Genomic DNA, 14306 nt, shown 5'->3' with positions numbered 1-14306 from the left:
TGGTAACACATTTTCCATTTCTAAAAAGATAAAGTGTCTAGAATTACTTTAATAGATTTCTAGAATAGAAAAGTACCTTCAGAGATTATGAATTAAGCCTGTAATAGCTGATACTTAAAAGATATTTAAATGAATTTTAAGTACTAAATGTAAGTTTCGGTGTTAGGAAAAATCTTTTTTAAATAATATTGGTTTTTAAAAATTAAAGATAAAAGAATGATTTAAAGCAGGAGTTGACAAATATTTTCCATAAAAGACCAGATGGGACACATTTTAGGCTCTGCAGGCCATACAGTCTCTGTGGCAACCACGCAGCTTTGCCTGTGCATGCGAAAGTGGCTGTGTAGACAGCTGTAGGTGGTAACTGAGCGAGTGAGTGTGGGTGTGTCCCAGCGCAACTTCATTTAGAAAACAGCAGGCTAGATGTGACCCAGGCCATAGTTTGCAGACCCATGATTTACAGGCATATTTTTCACTATCATTCATATGATCAGTAAATAATATTTCTACGGCTGTTTTCCACAGATTAAAATTATAAATGATCCTGGCAATGAATTGGTCCTAAATGAGGTGGAACTCTGCTTTTCTTATTTGCTGTGAGACAATTTGGGTCACTTGTGTATTCTGTAGTTGATATTTAAACTGTGACCACAGGGTTGATTTGCAGTGATTTCAATGAAGTTAAATTAAATCTGTTTCTAAGAAATGGAAGATTTAAAAAACTTTAGGTCTTTATGATGCCAGTTTTGTGAGTTTAAAGCCAGACACTGGTGATGTAACATCTGGTAGGTGTTGGTGCAGAGGTGGAAGCTGCGACACGGAGTTGTTAAAACCATTGCGTGTGACTGTTGGAGTTCTGGGTTTTTTTCCTTCCAACTTTTAAGGTTTTTGGTTATAGGACTGTAATTTCAAGCAACTTTCATTTTATTTAGAGTAATGTACAAATAAAAGTAGAATCTTTTCTAGAGTACCTTTTGAAAACATTTCCGTATTGTTTGTTTCAGTATTTTTAAAATGATGTATGCTGGGAAGGAAAAAAGATTAACATGATATGTAAATTTTCTCACTTTCTGTACGTATCTAGATAAAGCCGTCTTACCGGTCTATGATGGCACTTCAGGAGGAAAAGGGTAAACCCGTGTACTGTGAACGACACCACGAGCCAAGCTCAGTAGACACCGAACCTGGATTAGAAGATTCAAAAGAAGAAGTCAAGTGGAGACGGCTGCCCGGGCAGGTGGGGCGTCTGGTCACACAGCTTCACTTAGATAGTTACGTCCTCTGAAACTCCAGCAGGTCTTAGGGTGACTAACTTGCTACTTAGAACTCTCAAATTATCCTCTTTTTAATCACAATCTGGTCTTTCTTTTGATTCATGTGACAAATAATGGCGCCTAACGTGGACATAAAAAGCACCATGCTAGGTTATTTCTTTGGGCACCTGGGCAGTTTTATTAGTTTGCTAGAGCTGCTGTAAAAAACACCTCAGATTGGGAGGCTGAAACAACAGGAATTTATTTTCTCGTAGTTCTAGAGGCTGGAAGTCCCAAGATTAATGGTTGGCAGGGTTCGCTTACTCTGAGGCCTTTCTCCTGGTCTGGTCTTTTCTCTGTGAGTGTCATATCTGGGGTTTCTCCCTCTTCTTATGAGGATACCAGTCTTGTTAGATTATGGCCCCACCCTAACCAGCTCATTTTAACTTAATCAGCTCTTTAAAGATCCTCTCTCCAAATACTGTTACATTCCGAGGTATTGGGGTTGGGGCTTCAACAGATGAATTTTAGGAAACACAGTTCAGCCCATAGCAGCAGTAAAAAAATGTAGATTTTTGATGTCTGTAAGAGGTATGTCTTCTAATGGATTTTATTATTTAAAAAATGGATTTTTTTTTTTTGTGGATTCATGAAACTTTTTGTAGTGCCTGGCTTCTTCCTGAATCACATTTTGATGGAGATATGTAGGTGTATATTCTTCTGCCACAAGTTGAGTGGTATTTAAGCTTTTACTAAAGTTTTCTTACTTGCTTAGCATATTTTGCAGTGACAAGAAACATTGCCGATACAGTTTTGTAAATCTCTTACTTGTTTCCATAAAGAGTGGAGTGGTTCATTTTATATATCTGACCACTACTAGATGCAATTTATCCAAAGTCTTAATTTATCCAAACATTGCATAGATACGTAAGAATGGTTATTTTCCTAGACCTTTTCACTTTCTGTGTTTTGCATCACATTTGACTTTCTTTTTGAGGCCAATTTTACAGATATATCTTAAAATCATTTTTAAATACTTTGAATATATTATGGAGAGAATAACTCTTAGGCTGTACCCTTGAGGACCTTCCACATCAGTTAGGGAAATAGGAAACAGTTACATTGTTCAGTGTCAGGGAGGCTACAGAGAAGCCTCGAGGAAAGGTAGGTATACAAATAATTGATCAGCAGTGCTCAAAGCATGAAGTGGGGTCTACTGGGAGTCCCAAGACACTTTTAGGGGATCTGTGAATTCAGTCTGTTTTCATAATAAGATTGTAATGATTCTAATGATTTCATAATGATTTAGTTAATGATTTTTACTTTTATTCTCTCACGAGTATACAATGGAGTTTTCCAGAGGCTAAATGATATGTGGTATCACAAGAGAGTGAATACAGAAGCAGTTATGAAAATCTAGCTATCTTTTACTAAGCCAGGTGTTAAAGAGATTTTCAAAAATGTAGAACAATTCCACTTCATGTAGTTGTTTTTCATAAAAAGACATTTGTGTTAACATTTAATGGGTTTGTTACTGTTATTTTTTAAATAAGTTAATACATATTTTTTAAATTTCTCAATTTTAATTTCTAATACAATAAGTAGCTATAGATATAGCCACATAAACAAAAGCTCTTTGGGGGTCCTCAAAATTTTTTTAAGACTGTAAAGCATCCTGAAACTAAAACCGTTTGAAGATTGCGGATGTGAAGAAGGTGAGCTGGAGTGGGGGGAGAGGGTTTATTCATCAGGCTGGTGGAGCCTGAGCTAGACTTGAAAGGGTGGCCAAGTAAGGGCTGGGTGAAGAGCGATGGGGAAGGGGGTTTCATATGGGGCAAAGTTGTCGATAAATGGGAAAGGACCTGTTGTATTCACGAGGCACTCAAACACCTGGCTGGCTGGACACCAGTTTGCATAAGGACAAAGTGGTGTGGTAGGGCAGGCCCACACTGTGGAGGCTCTTGAGTGATAGCCTGATAGTTGACTGTGCGGGATGTGTGAGAAACAGTGGCAGATGTTTGGGTGGGAGACAGGCATGATAACGGCTGTATTTTAGGACAGATTAATGCTGGCAGTGGCATGTGGGAGATCCTGAGTTAGGATACATCAGAGTGAGAAACCTAGGAGATGGCAGTTGTAGTGATTGGTGCGTGAGGTGAAGGGTCTCACCTTGGGGTAATGGTAGCAGAAGTGACAAATAAGAGATGAATACAGAAGAAAGAAAGGAAGAACTAGCGTGATTTAGTGACTGACAAGGCAGTAAAGGGGAAAAAAAACAAAGGTGTTGGGGACCTTTCTTGTTACGTTATTAAACTTTCACTGAATGCCTGTTCCGAGTACAGTGTCAACCCTCGAAGTACAAAGAGAATGATGGTGGCTTTAGTGATTTCTGGCTGAGATGATGAGGCACAAAGTTCTCCTGAGCTATACCTCCTACTCTAGAAGCACAGCAAGGGGTTATAAAACCCCTGACTTTTCCTTCATTTTTATCCTCTCCTTATCCCCCTTCCCTATTCTAAATCTCTGGATGGAGAATGGAGGAAAACGATGGGTAGCATGGTGTCTGGTCCATTAGTGGCACCTGAGAAATGTCTGCTGAATTTTCCACCTTCCTAGTAGCTGCTCACAGTGCTGCCTCCTAGTAATGCTGCTCAGTCCTGGTGCTACTTGTGAAAACCTGGTGCCTGTCTGGACAGCAGGGCCTTGGACTCAGTCTTTGACTAGGCCCGGTGAGCTGGACTTGGCCCTCTGAAGCATCCTTATTAGCGATCTAGAGTAATAATGGTTACTCATGGGATTGCTGTTGATGAGTATATGAAAAGACATTTGTAATAAAGTGCCACGTCCATGGCATATAGTAAGGGCCCAATGTATGTTTAATTGAACTTTCTGAATAATAAGAAACTCAGGAACTAAGGCTCACTGAAGTTTGGAAGAGGTAGAATTAGGGCAAATAAAAGTAAGCAGTACTTTCTACAGTAGATGTTAATACATGGAAAGTTTTGATTTCATCTGGCAAAAGGAATGAAAGGTAAAAATTATGAAGAAATCAATAAAATAGTGAATGAGAAACCAGTAGGAGGTGATTGATTACTTTGAAAATACGTTTTGGAAGGTAGTCACAAATGTTGGTTATTTTAAGAGAGAAAAAGAAAGAGAATGAACATTCATACATCCTGGACTTAAACTTAGGCCCTATAGGGCATTGATGGTCTCAGAACAAGCTTCTGGCTCAGCAAAAATCACTTATTGGTTGCTGCCATGGAATAAGGGTGTGGCACACACTCTTTTTGTAGCTTAATAGAAGGAATGTGGTAGTGACAGCTTTAGAGTGTCAGATATTGAAACTTTCTATTCATATTTAATTAAGTGACTTGTTCAAAATGCTATGTACATTTAGATATACTTATTGCTTAAATCTCAAAAAACAGACCAAGAGTCTTTCTTGTTTTTGATCTTTTGGTTACATTGAATTAAGTACTAGTTAGACATGGGCTGTAAATTCACTTCATTTATGGAGAACTGATTCTCCATTTCAAAAGTAAAGTAGTTTACTATGGTTACCCATCATTCTGATTACTTGTTTTTCTCTTCCTCTGCATCACAGCAAAGGGACTTTAAAAAAAAAAAACTCCACCACTGCAATCATTGAAGTTAACAACTAGCCTTCAGATTTTAATGTCTTAATTTATGTTTTTAAAATGTTTGTTTTTTAGGCTTGCCGTATCCCAAACAAGCACCTCTTCTCACTGAATGCAGGAGAACGAGGATGTTTCTGTCTTGCCTTCTCCCATAATGGAAGGATATTAGCAGCAGCCTGTGCCAGCCGGGATGGATATCCGATTATTCGTGAGTAAACGTCCTGTCTGTCTCATCTGATTGTCGTCTACACGGAGGACTGTCTTCAGTTCTTAAAATTCATTACGATCTTAATTTGAATACCCCACCAGTACCACTAAATTAAAATAGATTTCTTCGAGGAAACTAGCAGTTCTTTTATAATTTTACACTTTTCTATACAATGCATGTTCAGAAGTAGAATGAGAACAGTCAAATGAAGGATGGTAAGTTTATTTTTAAAGCGTGCAGGAGGATTTTTGTAAGCATTTTCTATTTTAAATATAGAAACTTTTCAACATGAAGGATTAATAAATCTTTGGAGAAATTTTAGTCCAGTGTGGTCAGTTGATAGCTGTGATAACTTGAGTTGTGAAAGCCCTTGGATTTGTTAAGCACTAGGACAGTGGTAATCGGCTCAGGAGCACCCAGGTGAAGACTTCTCATCATAATTGAGAAGTAAGCAGAGAGGCCAGAACTCCCTCTCAGGTTGCCTTTAAAAATTTAGGACACCACCACAGCATGGCTCGATGAGTGGTGTGTAGGTCTACACTGGGGATCTGAATTCGTGAACCCTGGGCTGCCAAAGCGGAGCACACAAACTTAACTGCTATGCCACTGGGCCGGCCCCTAGAAAGAGATTTTTAAATGTCTTGAATGACTAGGTCTCTCAGCCTTTAACAAGGGGCTGTGTGTGGGTGTTGAGACACACTTTGACGACCTCAGCAGACAGTTTACGAGTCTCCTTTTGCCTTCACTTCGTGTGTGTGTCTGTGTGTCTGTGTGGGGGTGGGGGTGGGGGGATCCCCTTTCACGGCCTCAGCAGGCAGTTACATACGACTGCCTTCGCCTTCCCCTCCTGTGTGTGCAGCCTCCTCAGGTGCAGCAGAGTGAGGCTGGGCCTCAGATCTGCTGCTGCATGCTCACAGCCTTTACGTGCATGTGTCGTCCTGGATTCCCAGGCACCTGTTGGAGCCTTCCAGAGTCCATGATGGCCATCTCATTCCCAGTTTTTCCCTTTTAAGCTTTTTGTCAGCCTCTTAGCCCTGCTGGCATCATTGCCTCAGGCAGCTGTGCCGTGATTAGGTCCTGCCCCCTTGGGTTAGGGCTGTTTCTGAGAGCAGGCTCAGAGCCAGGTCAGCTGAAGCCAGGCCCTGAGCAAGGGGCCTCCAGGGAGCTGCCAGCCTGGCTCACAGTGGTCACCCTCGGGCTGGGGCTTTGGGCTCTGCAGGCCTCTTCTGCCCGCTCTGCCCCTTCCCATGGCTGCTAGGCTGCTGGTTTTTGTTGTGGTTGTGAGGCTGTTGGTTTTTAAGGCTACTTTGCAGCTTGAGAGAGGGAAATGGAAACATGACAAGTTAAAACACCACAGAGCTCAGTGTTCTTACTGAGATTCAACTGTTTTTCTTGAGTAAATGCTTCTCAAATGGTTGCAAGCCTTTGTTGAATTTCCAGACTTCTGAGAAAATTAATTTTGACAATTTTTGCCAGTGTTCTCATTGCTTTTATGAGGGTGCTGATTTTCTGAGGTTTCAGAAGCGCTTCTGTACTGCTTAGTATTTTAAAGGGCAGTTGGTTTTACCACTAGGTGGAAGTAGAGACTTAGGAACTTTGTTGTCCTCTATCAGTCATCTCTTAGAGGGTTTCCTTGTACACGTAACATAGCAGTACCACAATGCCTTGTTTATCAGATTGGGTCTCTGTTAATCCCCTTGCTGTATCTATCGTTTTAGTATAAGATTTTTTTCTGACAACAGCACAGTTTAAATTTCGTGCTACTTCAGATAGTTAAAATTTTGGTTGGAATTTAATTGATTTTCAGATGAAATAATATCTTTTCCAGGAAAGCCCAAATTATAGAATCTTGGAAGTGAATTGCAATTTATATGTTATTTATTATTTGATTAATGAATTGATTGTCAAAGATTATTAGGAGAATTACTTTGAAGAGATGAGAATAATTGTGGCATATTATAAAATTTTGTATGTGTAAATTCTCATTTCTAAAGTAAATGAAAATCTTAAGTAGATTTGGAAATTTTTCTGCTGAAATATCTTTGGTGATAATATTCTTATAGATAGTGCTTACCTTATGTACAAATTATTATAAATTATGAATTTTTATTTTACTGGATTAAGGATCTTCTATCTAGAAACCTACTAACTTTTGAATATTTTTATTAGTATACGAAATTCCTTCTGGGCGTTTCATGAGAGAATTGTGTGGCCACCTCAATATAATTTATGATCTTTGCTGGTCAAAAGATGACCGCTATGTCCTTACTGCATCATCGGATGGCACCGCCAGGTTAGTGTGCTTGAGAGGTACTTACTGTGCATGCTGTTTACCATCAAGGAAAACGAAAAGAATATAAAGTGATAGAACTACACTTATGCTTAGTTATGTGTTGCTTATCAAGGGACTGTTGTAAATATGTACCCTACAGACTGACTGATTAAATAAATAGTAGTGAAATCTTTTTTCCTGAAGAAATTTTTGTTAAACATAGATTATGTAATATATAATGCTTCTAGTCCTCACTGTATTTAAATGATCATTATGTACCCTGTTCTATTAATACTTTGAGCTCAGGTTGTTAAGTGAGTGAGATTTTTCCTGGACTGTAACTCTTGATGACAGAGACTGTATCTTCACCGTCAGCTGGGTGCAGAGGCCAGAGCGCAGTGGTGCACAGCATGCAGTGTAGGGTACATAAATGAGTATGTACCTTATGTTTTAAGAGCTTTATAGGTGGTCAAATATTTGCATTTTTCAGAATGTCAGCCTTAAAATCATTTAGCTCCTTCCAATTTAATAAGTATCACAATAAAATATTTTGAAAGCTGCTTTTTAGTTCCATTTACACTTTTTTTAGCTACTTGTTCTACCTTGGATATATTCTAAAGATATTATTAGGCAGTTTTTCAAGATGCTTTTATATGTGTCATTTAATTTGATTCCAACAAATGTGGGAGGATAGACATAAATATTTCCTATCTCCATGGGTTAGGAAACTGACATTTAGAGCAGTTCGAGATCCACTCTGACTTCACTCTTATTTACTTCTGCCTCCTGCTCTTTTAACATACGTTTTTTCAGACTCTTCTAGTGTCTGGGCCCCTTCTTCTATTAATCTTATCAGCTTCCATTTCAATATAAAATGTCTAATTGATTAAGATGTTATCATTACTGTTTAGTTTATATTTAAATGAAAAAATGACAGCTGGTGGCAATAGATTACCTTTTCTAACTGGGAACCTACTGTTAGTCCCTCTTAACAGTGTCCTCAAGAATCTATCTAGTCTGTCTGTTTTTTTCAGCATAGCCATTCTATCTGATGCCAGGTTATGCTGGAGAAAAGTACATAACCTTGCTGAGGCCTGACTCTGGATTGTAAGTCTTAAAATCACCTCAGCTGTCGTCTCTGTTGGGCAGTGCTTTTACTTATCTTTACTCAGCCATCTTTTCTCAGTCCTCTGGCAGCAGATCCAAATCTCACTGTGCGTCAAGTTGTTACACTAAGGTACCGTCCTCCCGCTCTAGTTAGATGACTGGCTTCATTCACAGTGAAATGTAGCCAAGCACGAACTTCCACATTTCCCTCTGGTTTCCCACCTGATGTCTGTAAATCTGCCATCTTTATTCTGTCCACCTCTCAAGAAAGAGTCCTGAGCACAGACACCTTTAAGGCTGATCTTTGACCTGTGCTTTAATCTCAGTCCTTTAATCTTCAATTCTGTTACTTCTATCTCCTACCTCTCTTGTCTCTTTAGTATCTTTCTATTGATTTTGTCCTCTCATCTTAGAAATATGCTCATATCTCCTTATCTAAAGCAATCTTTTTCTCAACTCTTCCTGCTTTCTAGACTATCATATTGCTTTTTTTCTACACACGTTGTCTTTACTTCAGCCCAGTTAGTCTGGCTTTCACTCTCCGTGCTGTACAAACTTTCTTCAGAAGGCCAGCAGTTTCTTGCTCATTTTCAGATCCTCTAGCTAGTTTTAGTCCTTGCCCTCTTTGCCTTCAGTACAGAAATTAATTATTGTCCAGTCTTGAAATATTTTCAATTCATGGGACACCCTCTTCTGTTTTCTTTTTATGACTGACCAGTTCTCCTTCTCTCTCTCATCCCTTTTCCTCCGTCTGTTCTCTGCAGATGTTTACCCCCAGGATCCTTTATTTGATCGTCTTCCCTGGTTTGGTTTGCTTATCCTAGTCTCTCTCATCTTCCCTGGCTTAGAATTTCACTTTTTTTCTAAGTTTGATCTTCTACTACACCCTTTTATCTGAATTGCCCAGTGACTCCTCAAGTCCAAAACCAAACTTACTGAAATCACCAATTTTTTTCCCATTTTTAGACCTCTTATATGTCTTGTAATGGCATCCTTACCTACTCTTGTCTCCCTAGCTGGGAACTCAGAGTAGTACTCATCTCTTCTTTCCTCCCCACCATTCCTTTCCGTATCTGAGTAATACTGAAGTCTGTCAGTTCTCCCTCCTGAAAGATGCAGCCTTTCTGTCCTCACTGCTGGGGCCTTATTTCGAGTCCTTGTTATGTCTTGCTTAAACTGCTGCTGCTAAACTTCCCAACTTTCAGTCTCTAACTCCTACATCTTTTCTATATTAAAATTATCTTTCCAAAACCATCTTTCATAAAGCCTTCATTTAAAAGATCTTTGATTACCACTGCCCTTTGGAAGATGTCCCAGCTCCTTAGCATGGCATGACAGCCATATCCCTCGCTGACCTTACCTCCTTCTCTTGTGCACTTACTGCATATCCTCTGCCTCACCCACAGTCTTTTGAAATACCACTAACATCTTGTCTTCTTTGACGTCTCCGTGCTCTTCCCTTCCTTACATCTTGCTGTGCTTCAGTGCCCTTCTCCCACCCTTCCTTCCCAACTCCTTCACTCAGCAAAGGTTGCGGTACCTTTTGTGAGCCACAGCGGGCTCATAGTCATCATTTAAAATGTAGCTTACATTTCACCATTTCTTGAAGCCATCTTGGGAACATATAATATATTGTAGTAAAGTATACTTTTTTCTTTATGTAGCTTTGAAATTGATACTAATTTAGTACTCTTTACATCATAAAAATATTGTGAAGGATTAACTGAGTGAGGAGAGAAACATTGTGGCTAGAACTGAAAAGACAGGTTTTTGAAAGATGTAAGGAACACTTACAATGAATAAGCTAAGTGAAAAGGAAAGGAATTGGAGTTGCTAATGCTCAACAGTGTTAGAAGTGTGGGTTTCTGCCCATGTCTTCTCTTCTGTCTTTCCTGGGAGTGCTGTCACATGTCACCGTTAGTGTCTCTTGAGTAGCTGTTTCCCACTGGTTAGCTCTGCCGTATGGGTTTAACCTAAATTCCTTCTTTAGTTTCCTCAACATGGTCTGTATTTTTCTCAAATCAGCAGCTCCCCTTGTAATCAGAAAGACTGTTCCATCTGTCCCAAATAGGTCCCAAATAGGCCCTTGAATCCCGCTTCACCCCGCCTTCACACATACTGTTTTAACTTTCGTATGTTTTTTCTTTCCCAATTCTAACGATTTTTTTGTGTGTTCATCTGGTCTTTACAGATTTATGTGTCCTTGTTCTTCTCTATGATCAGCCTGATTTTATCCCAAACCCATGAGTACATTTCTTTTGATCTTGGATGCTACCATTGCTTGGGCGACTAAAGCCATCACTGATACCAGTACTAGTTCAGTTTTTACATAAAAAGCTTCATTTTTATAGTAAAATATTGTGTCTATTTTAATTATATTGAGCTGTTTTTAAGATACAGGTGCTTCATTTCTACCTGTTATATAGTATTTCAAATAATGCTAAGATCTATTAGCAAGCAACTGAAGTTTTTATCTTTTAACAGTCTTCTTTATATTCCCTCCAAATTAGTGATTTTGTTCTATCAATAGGTACTGTATTTCACGTAACATATGTTCATTGGAAGTTTTACTGTGGTAAAAATGTTTACGCAGGGACACGTGCTGTGTTTTTACTTGAAAACATGGTCTTTCACTTCCTTCATTATTAGTTTGGATTCTTGGTAATTGAAGATCATATCCTGTATTTTAAGCAGCTGCTGAGAAAGCTCATAGAATGTTATTCTTGAATAGCAACTGTATTTTTTCTTTTATGTATAATTTTGAATTTGCGTTAATTCTTAGACAGTAATTAAAAGGATGAACTATAAATTCCCATATTAAAAAGTTAATATATTCTTCTAGTTCAAATAAGTTAAACTTAAAAAAATCCACTATTCTACACTCATATAGCACCTGTCTCTTGCTACATTTTGCCTATTTTTACACATGGACTAGAAGCGCAGAGTATCTAACATAATAGTTTAACCCTTAGGGTTTACTCTTTTGCCAAGACTGTAGCAATGACAATAATATTAATTTTTTAAAAATCATCCATTATTTGGTGGAAGAGATAATGAGAATGTTAAACATAAAGTGAATACTTAATTTAGGGTAGCCTGTTTTCTATCAAAATAGAATTATTTTAATCCAGTTTTACCCAAGTATTCATATAGTAATTTCAGTATGGCTTTTAAGTCTTTGGGATCTTCGTCTTCATGATCTAGGCTTTTAAATTACAAATATAAAGTTAACAGAATGTCCTATTCTCTAAACATCCACTGGAAAGCACTTTGCAAAAGCAATATGCACAGCCTAAATGAGAAATCAGTTAAAGTTTCTGTCTATATTTTATTTTTTATGTATATTGTGCTAAATGTAATATTTTACCAACTATTTGATGTGTTTTTAATCAATGTCAAAAATAAGTAGGTTTAAAAAAGACAGACATATACAAATACAGTTTATTTTACAGTATAGATTACAACTATAGACAAATTGACCATTATGCTTGATAATAACTGTAAGAAATAGTTTTCTCAAAATGTAAAGAACCCCAGCCATCAAATATGTGATCACATTATTTTTTATTGTTATAAAATTTAGTTTGTCATTGACTGTTGTCACTTGCTTGCTTAAGTCCTTTGGCTATACTGGTTCTTAAAGAAACTTTTAAAGAAATTTTTGCATTTCAGAAGCAATATGTAATTTTTTATCCTGTTCCAGGATATGGAAAAATGAAGTAAACAATACAAATACTTTCAGAGTTTTACCTCATCCTTCTTTTGTTTACACGGCTAAATTCCATCCAGCTGTGAAAGAGCTGGTGGTCACGGGATGCTATGACTCTGTGATCCGGGTATGGAAAGTTGACATGCGAGAGGAGCCGGCCATACTGATCCGACAGTTTGACACTCACAGGAGCTTCATCAACTCTCTCTGTTTTGACTTTGAAGGTAAGTCAGAGAATACATTCCAAATGAAGCCTAGTTGCATGAAGAATTTTTTTTAAACTTTTTATTTCACTAGGATGATAATTATTTAAGCTTGAGAGGGATTTTATGTATTGATGATTGCTTGTGCATATTTAGATTTATGTATATTTTGCTGACCTGAGCATAGATTTGGCACTAAGGGAGTTCTGTTCGTAGCTTTAAAGTCATTAAATTTCTGAACATTTGAATTCAACTAATCTTTGCTGTAACGACCAGTCATGTTCCAAATTTCATAAATATATTTCATTGGATTGGTGATTTTCCCCTTGGTAGGTTTTGGGTTTTTTTAAGGGGCTTTTAAATTAAAGGCTAATAATGAGAAAGATAGGGAGAAAATCCCAAAAGAATATTGAAAATATTTATTTTAAGTGTGGCAACAGGATTTTTTTCTAAAAAGCACAGAAATATATAGAAGGGAGATTTGCAGTTATTTAAAATTTTATCTTAGTGTATGAATAATGTAGATAGTGTTTTAAAGATGGAAAATATAGGTTATTTTATCGACTGAAATAATAAAAACTTCAATAAATCTGTTAAATAGTCACCTTTTACATTATTTGAGACACTAGATACATAGACTATAGCTATAATTAATTAGTATGGGATCCAGATCAAAGTGATAATACTGCTAATGTACTCAGTTCAACTCTAAGGATGTTAATAAATTGGAACGCATTCAGGGAAGGTCATCCAAAGGTAGAAAGGTACCTGAAAACTGTCTCATAATAGAGGCAGCTCAGATTATAAAAGAGAAGTGGAGAATTTTTTCAAATATTTGGCTAAGTGATCCATATTTGAAAACAGAAATCAGCCTGTGTCACCCAAGTAGGTAGAGATGGGGCCAAAGTTGCAGAAGACAGATTTTCTTTGCTCAGAATTAGAAAGAACATTCTAACACATAGAGCAGTTTATCAGTTGAATAAGCTACTTTGTAAAATACTCAATTCACAATTGCTGAATGACGACCTGTTTATAGTGGTGTATAAGGTATTTCTTAGTGGATGTGAAGCTGAACTTGATGGTCTCTGAGCTCCCATTCAGCTATAAGATGGTTTGACTCTTAGAATTCATGTTAAACTAGAACACCTGTTATTTATTATTTTCTTCATTCTCTGATCATTTGTTGGGTTCTTACCGGGTCTCAGGCATTACACTAACAGTATGTTATTAGAATATAAGTATTTTTCCGGGAATGTAAAACAGATTATATAGCTTAATGAAAGTAAGCAATACAGATACATACTGGATAATTCATATAATTTGTTTGGCTTTGGAATTTGAGCCATATACACGTGCACCGAGAGGCTCATTTCTTTTTGTATTCAAATTCAGGAAAGTGACAAAGGGAAATAAGTCATCAAAAATAATTCAAAAGAGTGAAGAATTTATTTAAAGGTGATTGGGATTTGATTGTGAGTTGTGTTTGGTTTTTGGCCCTTTTTAAACTGAAATACCTTTTAATAGCCCTCTAATTCATTGATGTTTTACTGGGATGTGTTTTCCCAGTTTCGTATTCCTTGTTTCTCCCTCTGGGTAAGAGTTATAAGTGAGCGCTTTTCTCGTTTTGAATAGGCCATCACATGTACTCAGGAGACTGTGCGGGCGTCGTTGTCGTGTGGAACACCTACGTCAAGGTTGGCGATGTACAGCATTCGGTGCGCCACTGGAGTGTGACTCAGGTGTGAGACTGCAGCTCCTGCTCTGGGAGTTAATTAAATGGGAAAAATCGAACCACGTGACTTTAACATGTCAGGACATCCTGTTCTCTCTTTTCAAAAAAAGTTTTTTCCCAGTCCTTGAAAAGTCAATTATCATTGATTAATTATCCTGTCTTCCTGATGGCTAATTGATGG

At 37.7% G+C, this 14306-nt stretch overlaps 1 protein-coding gene across 31 annotated transcripts in view; it reads left to right on the top strand.

The window, feature by feature from the left end:
* The window catches only part of AHI1 (Abelson helper integration site 1), a 180734-nt gene that overhangs the window by 34032 nt on the left and 132396 nt on the right, over positions 1 to 14306 (top strand). For all 31 annotated transcript variants that reach the window (XR_011497651.1, XR_011497647.1, XR_011497646.1 and 28 more), the window contains 5 exons: positions 1085 to 1237; positions 4970 to 5102; positions 7272 to 7395; positions 12185 to 12414; positions 14026 to 14132. Coding sequence is in view for 22 of the 31 variants with exons in the window: in XM_070496191.1 (XP_070352292.1) it covers positions 1085 to 1237; positions 4970 to 5102; positions 7272 to 7395; positions 12185 to 12414; positions 14026 to 14132 (747 nt within the window). In the remaining 9 variants the exon portion in view is untranslated. The remainder of the gene's footprint in view (positions 1 to 1084; positions 1238 to 4969; positions 5103 to 7271; positions 7396 to 12184; positions 12415 to 14025; positions 14133 to 14306) is intronic.

The sequence above is a fragment of the Equus asinus genome, chromosome 24 (assembly GCF_041296235.1).
Source record: "Equus asinus isolate D_3611 breed Donkey chromosome 24, EquAss-T2T_v2, whole genome shotgun sequence".
Lineage (NCBI taxonomy): Eukaryota > Metazoa > Chordata > Mammalia > Perissodactyla > Equidae > Equus > Equus asinus.
This window is presented reverse-complemented; position numbering and strand designations above follow the sequence as displayed.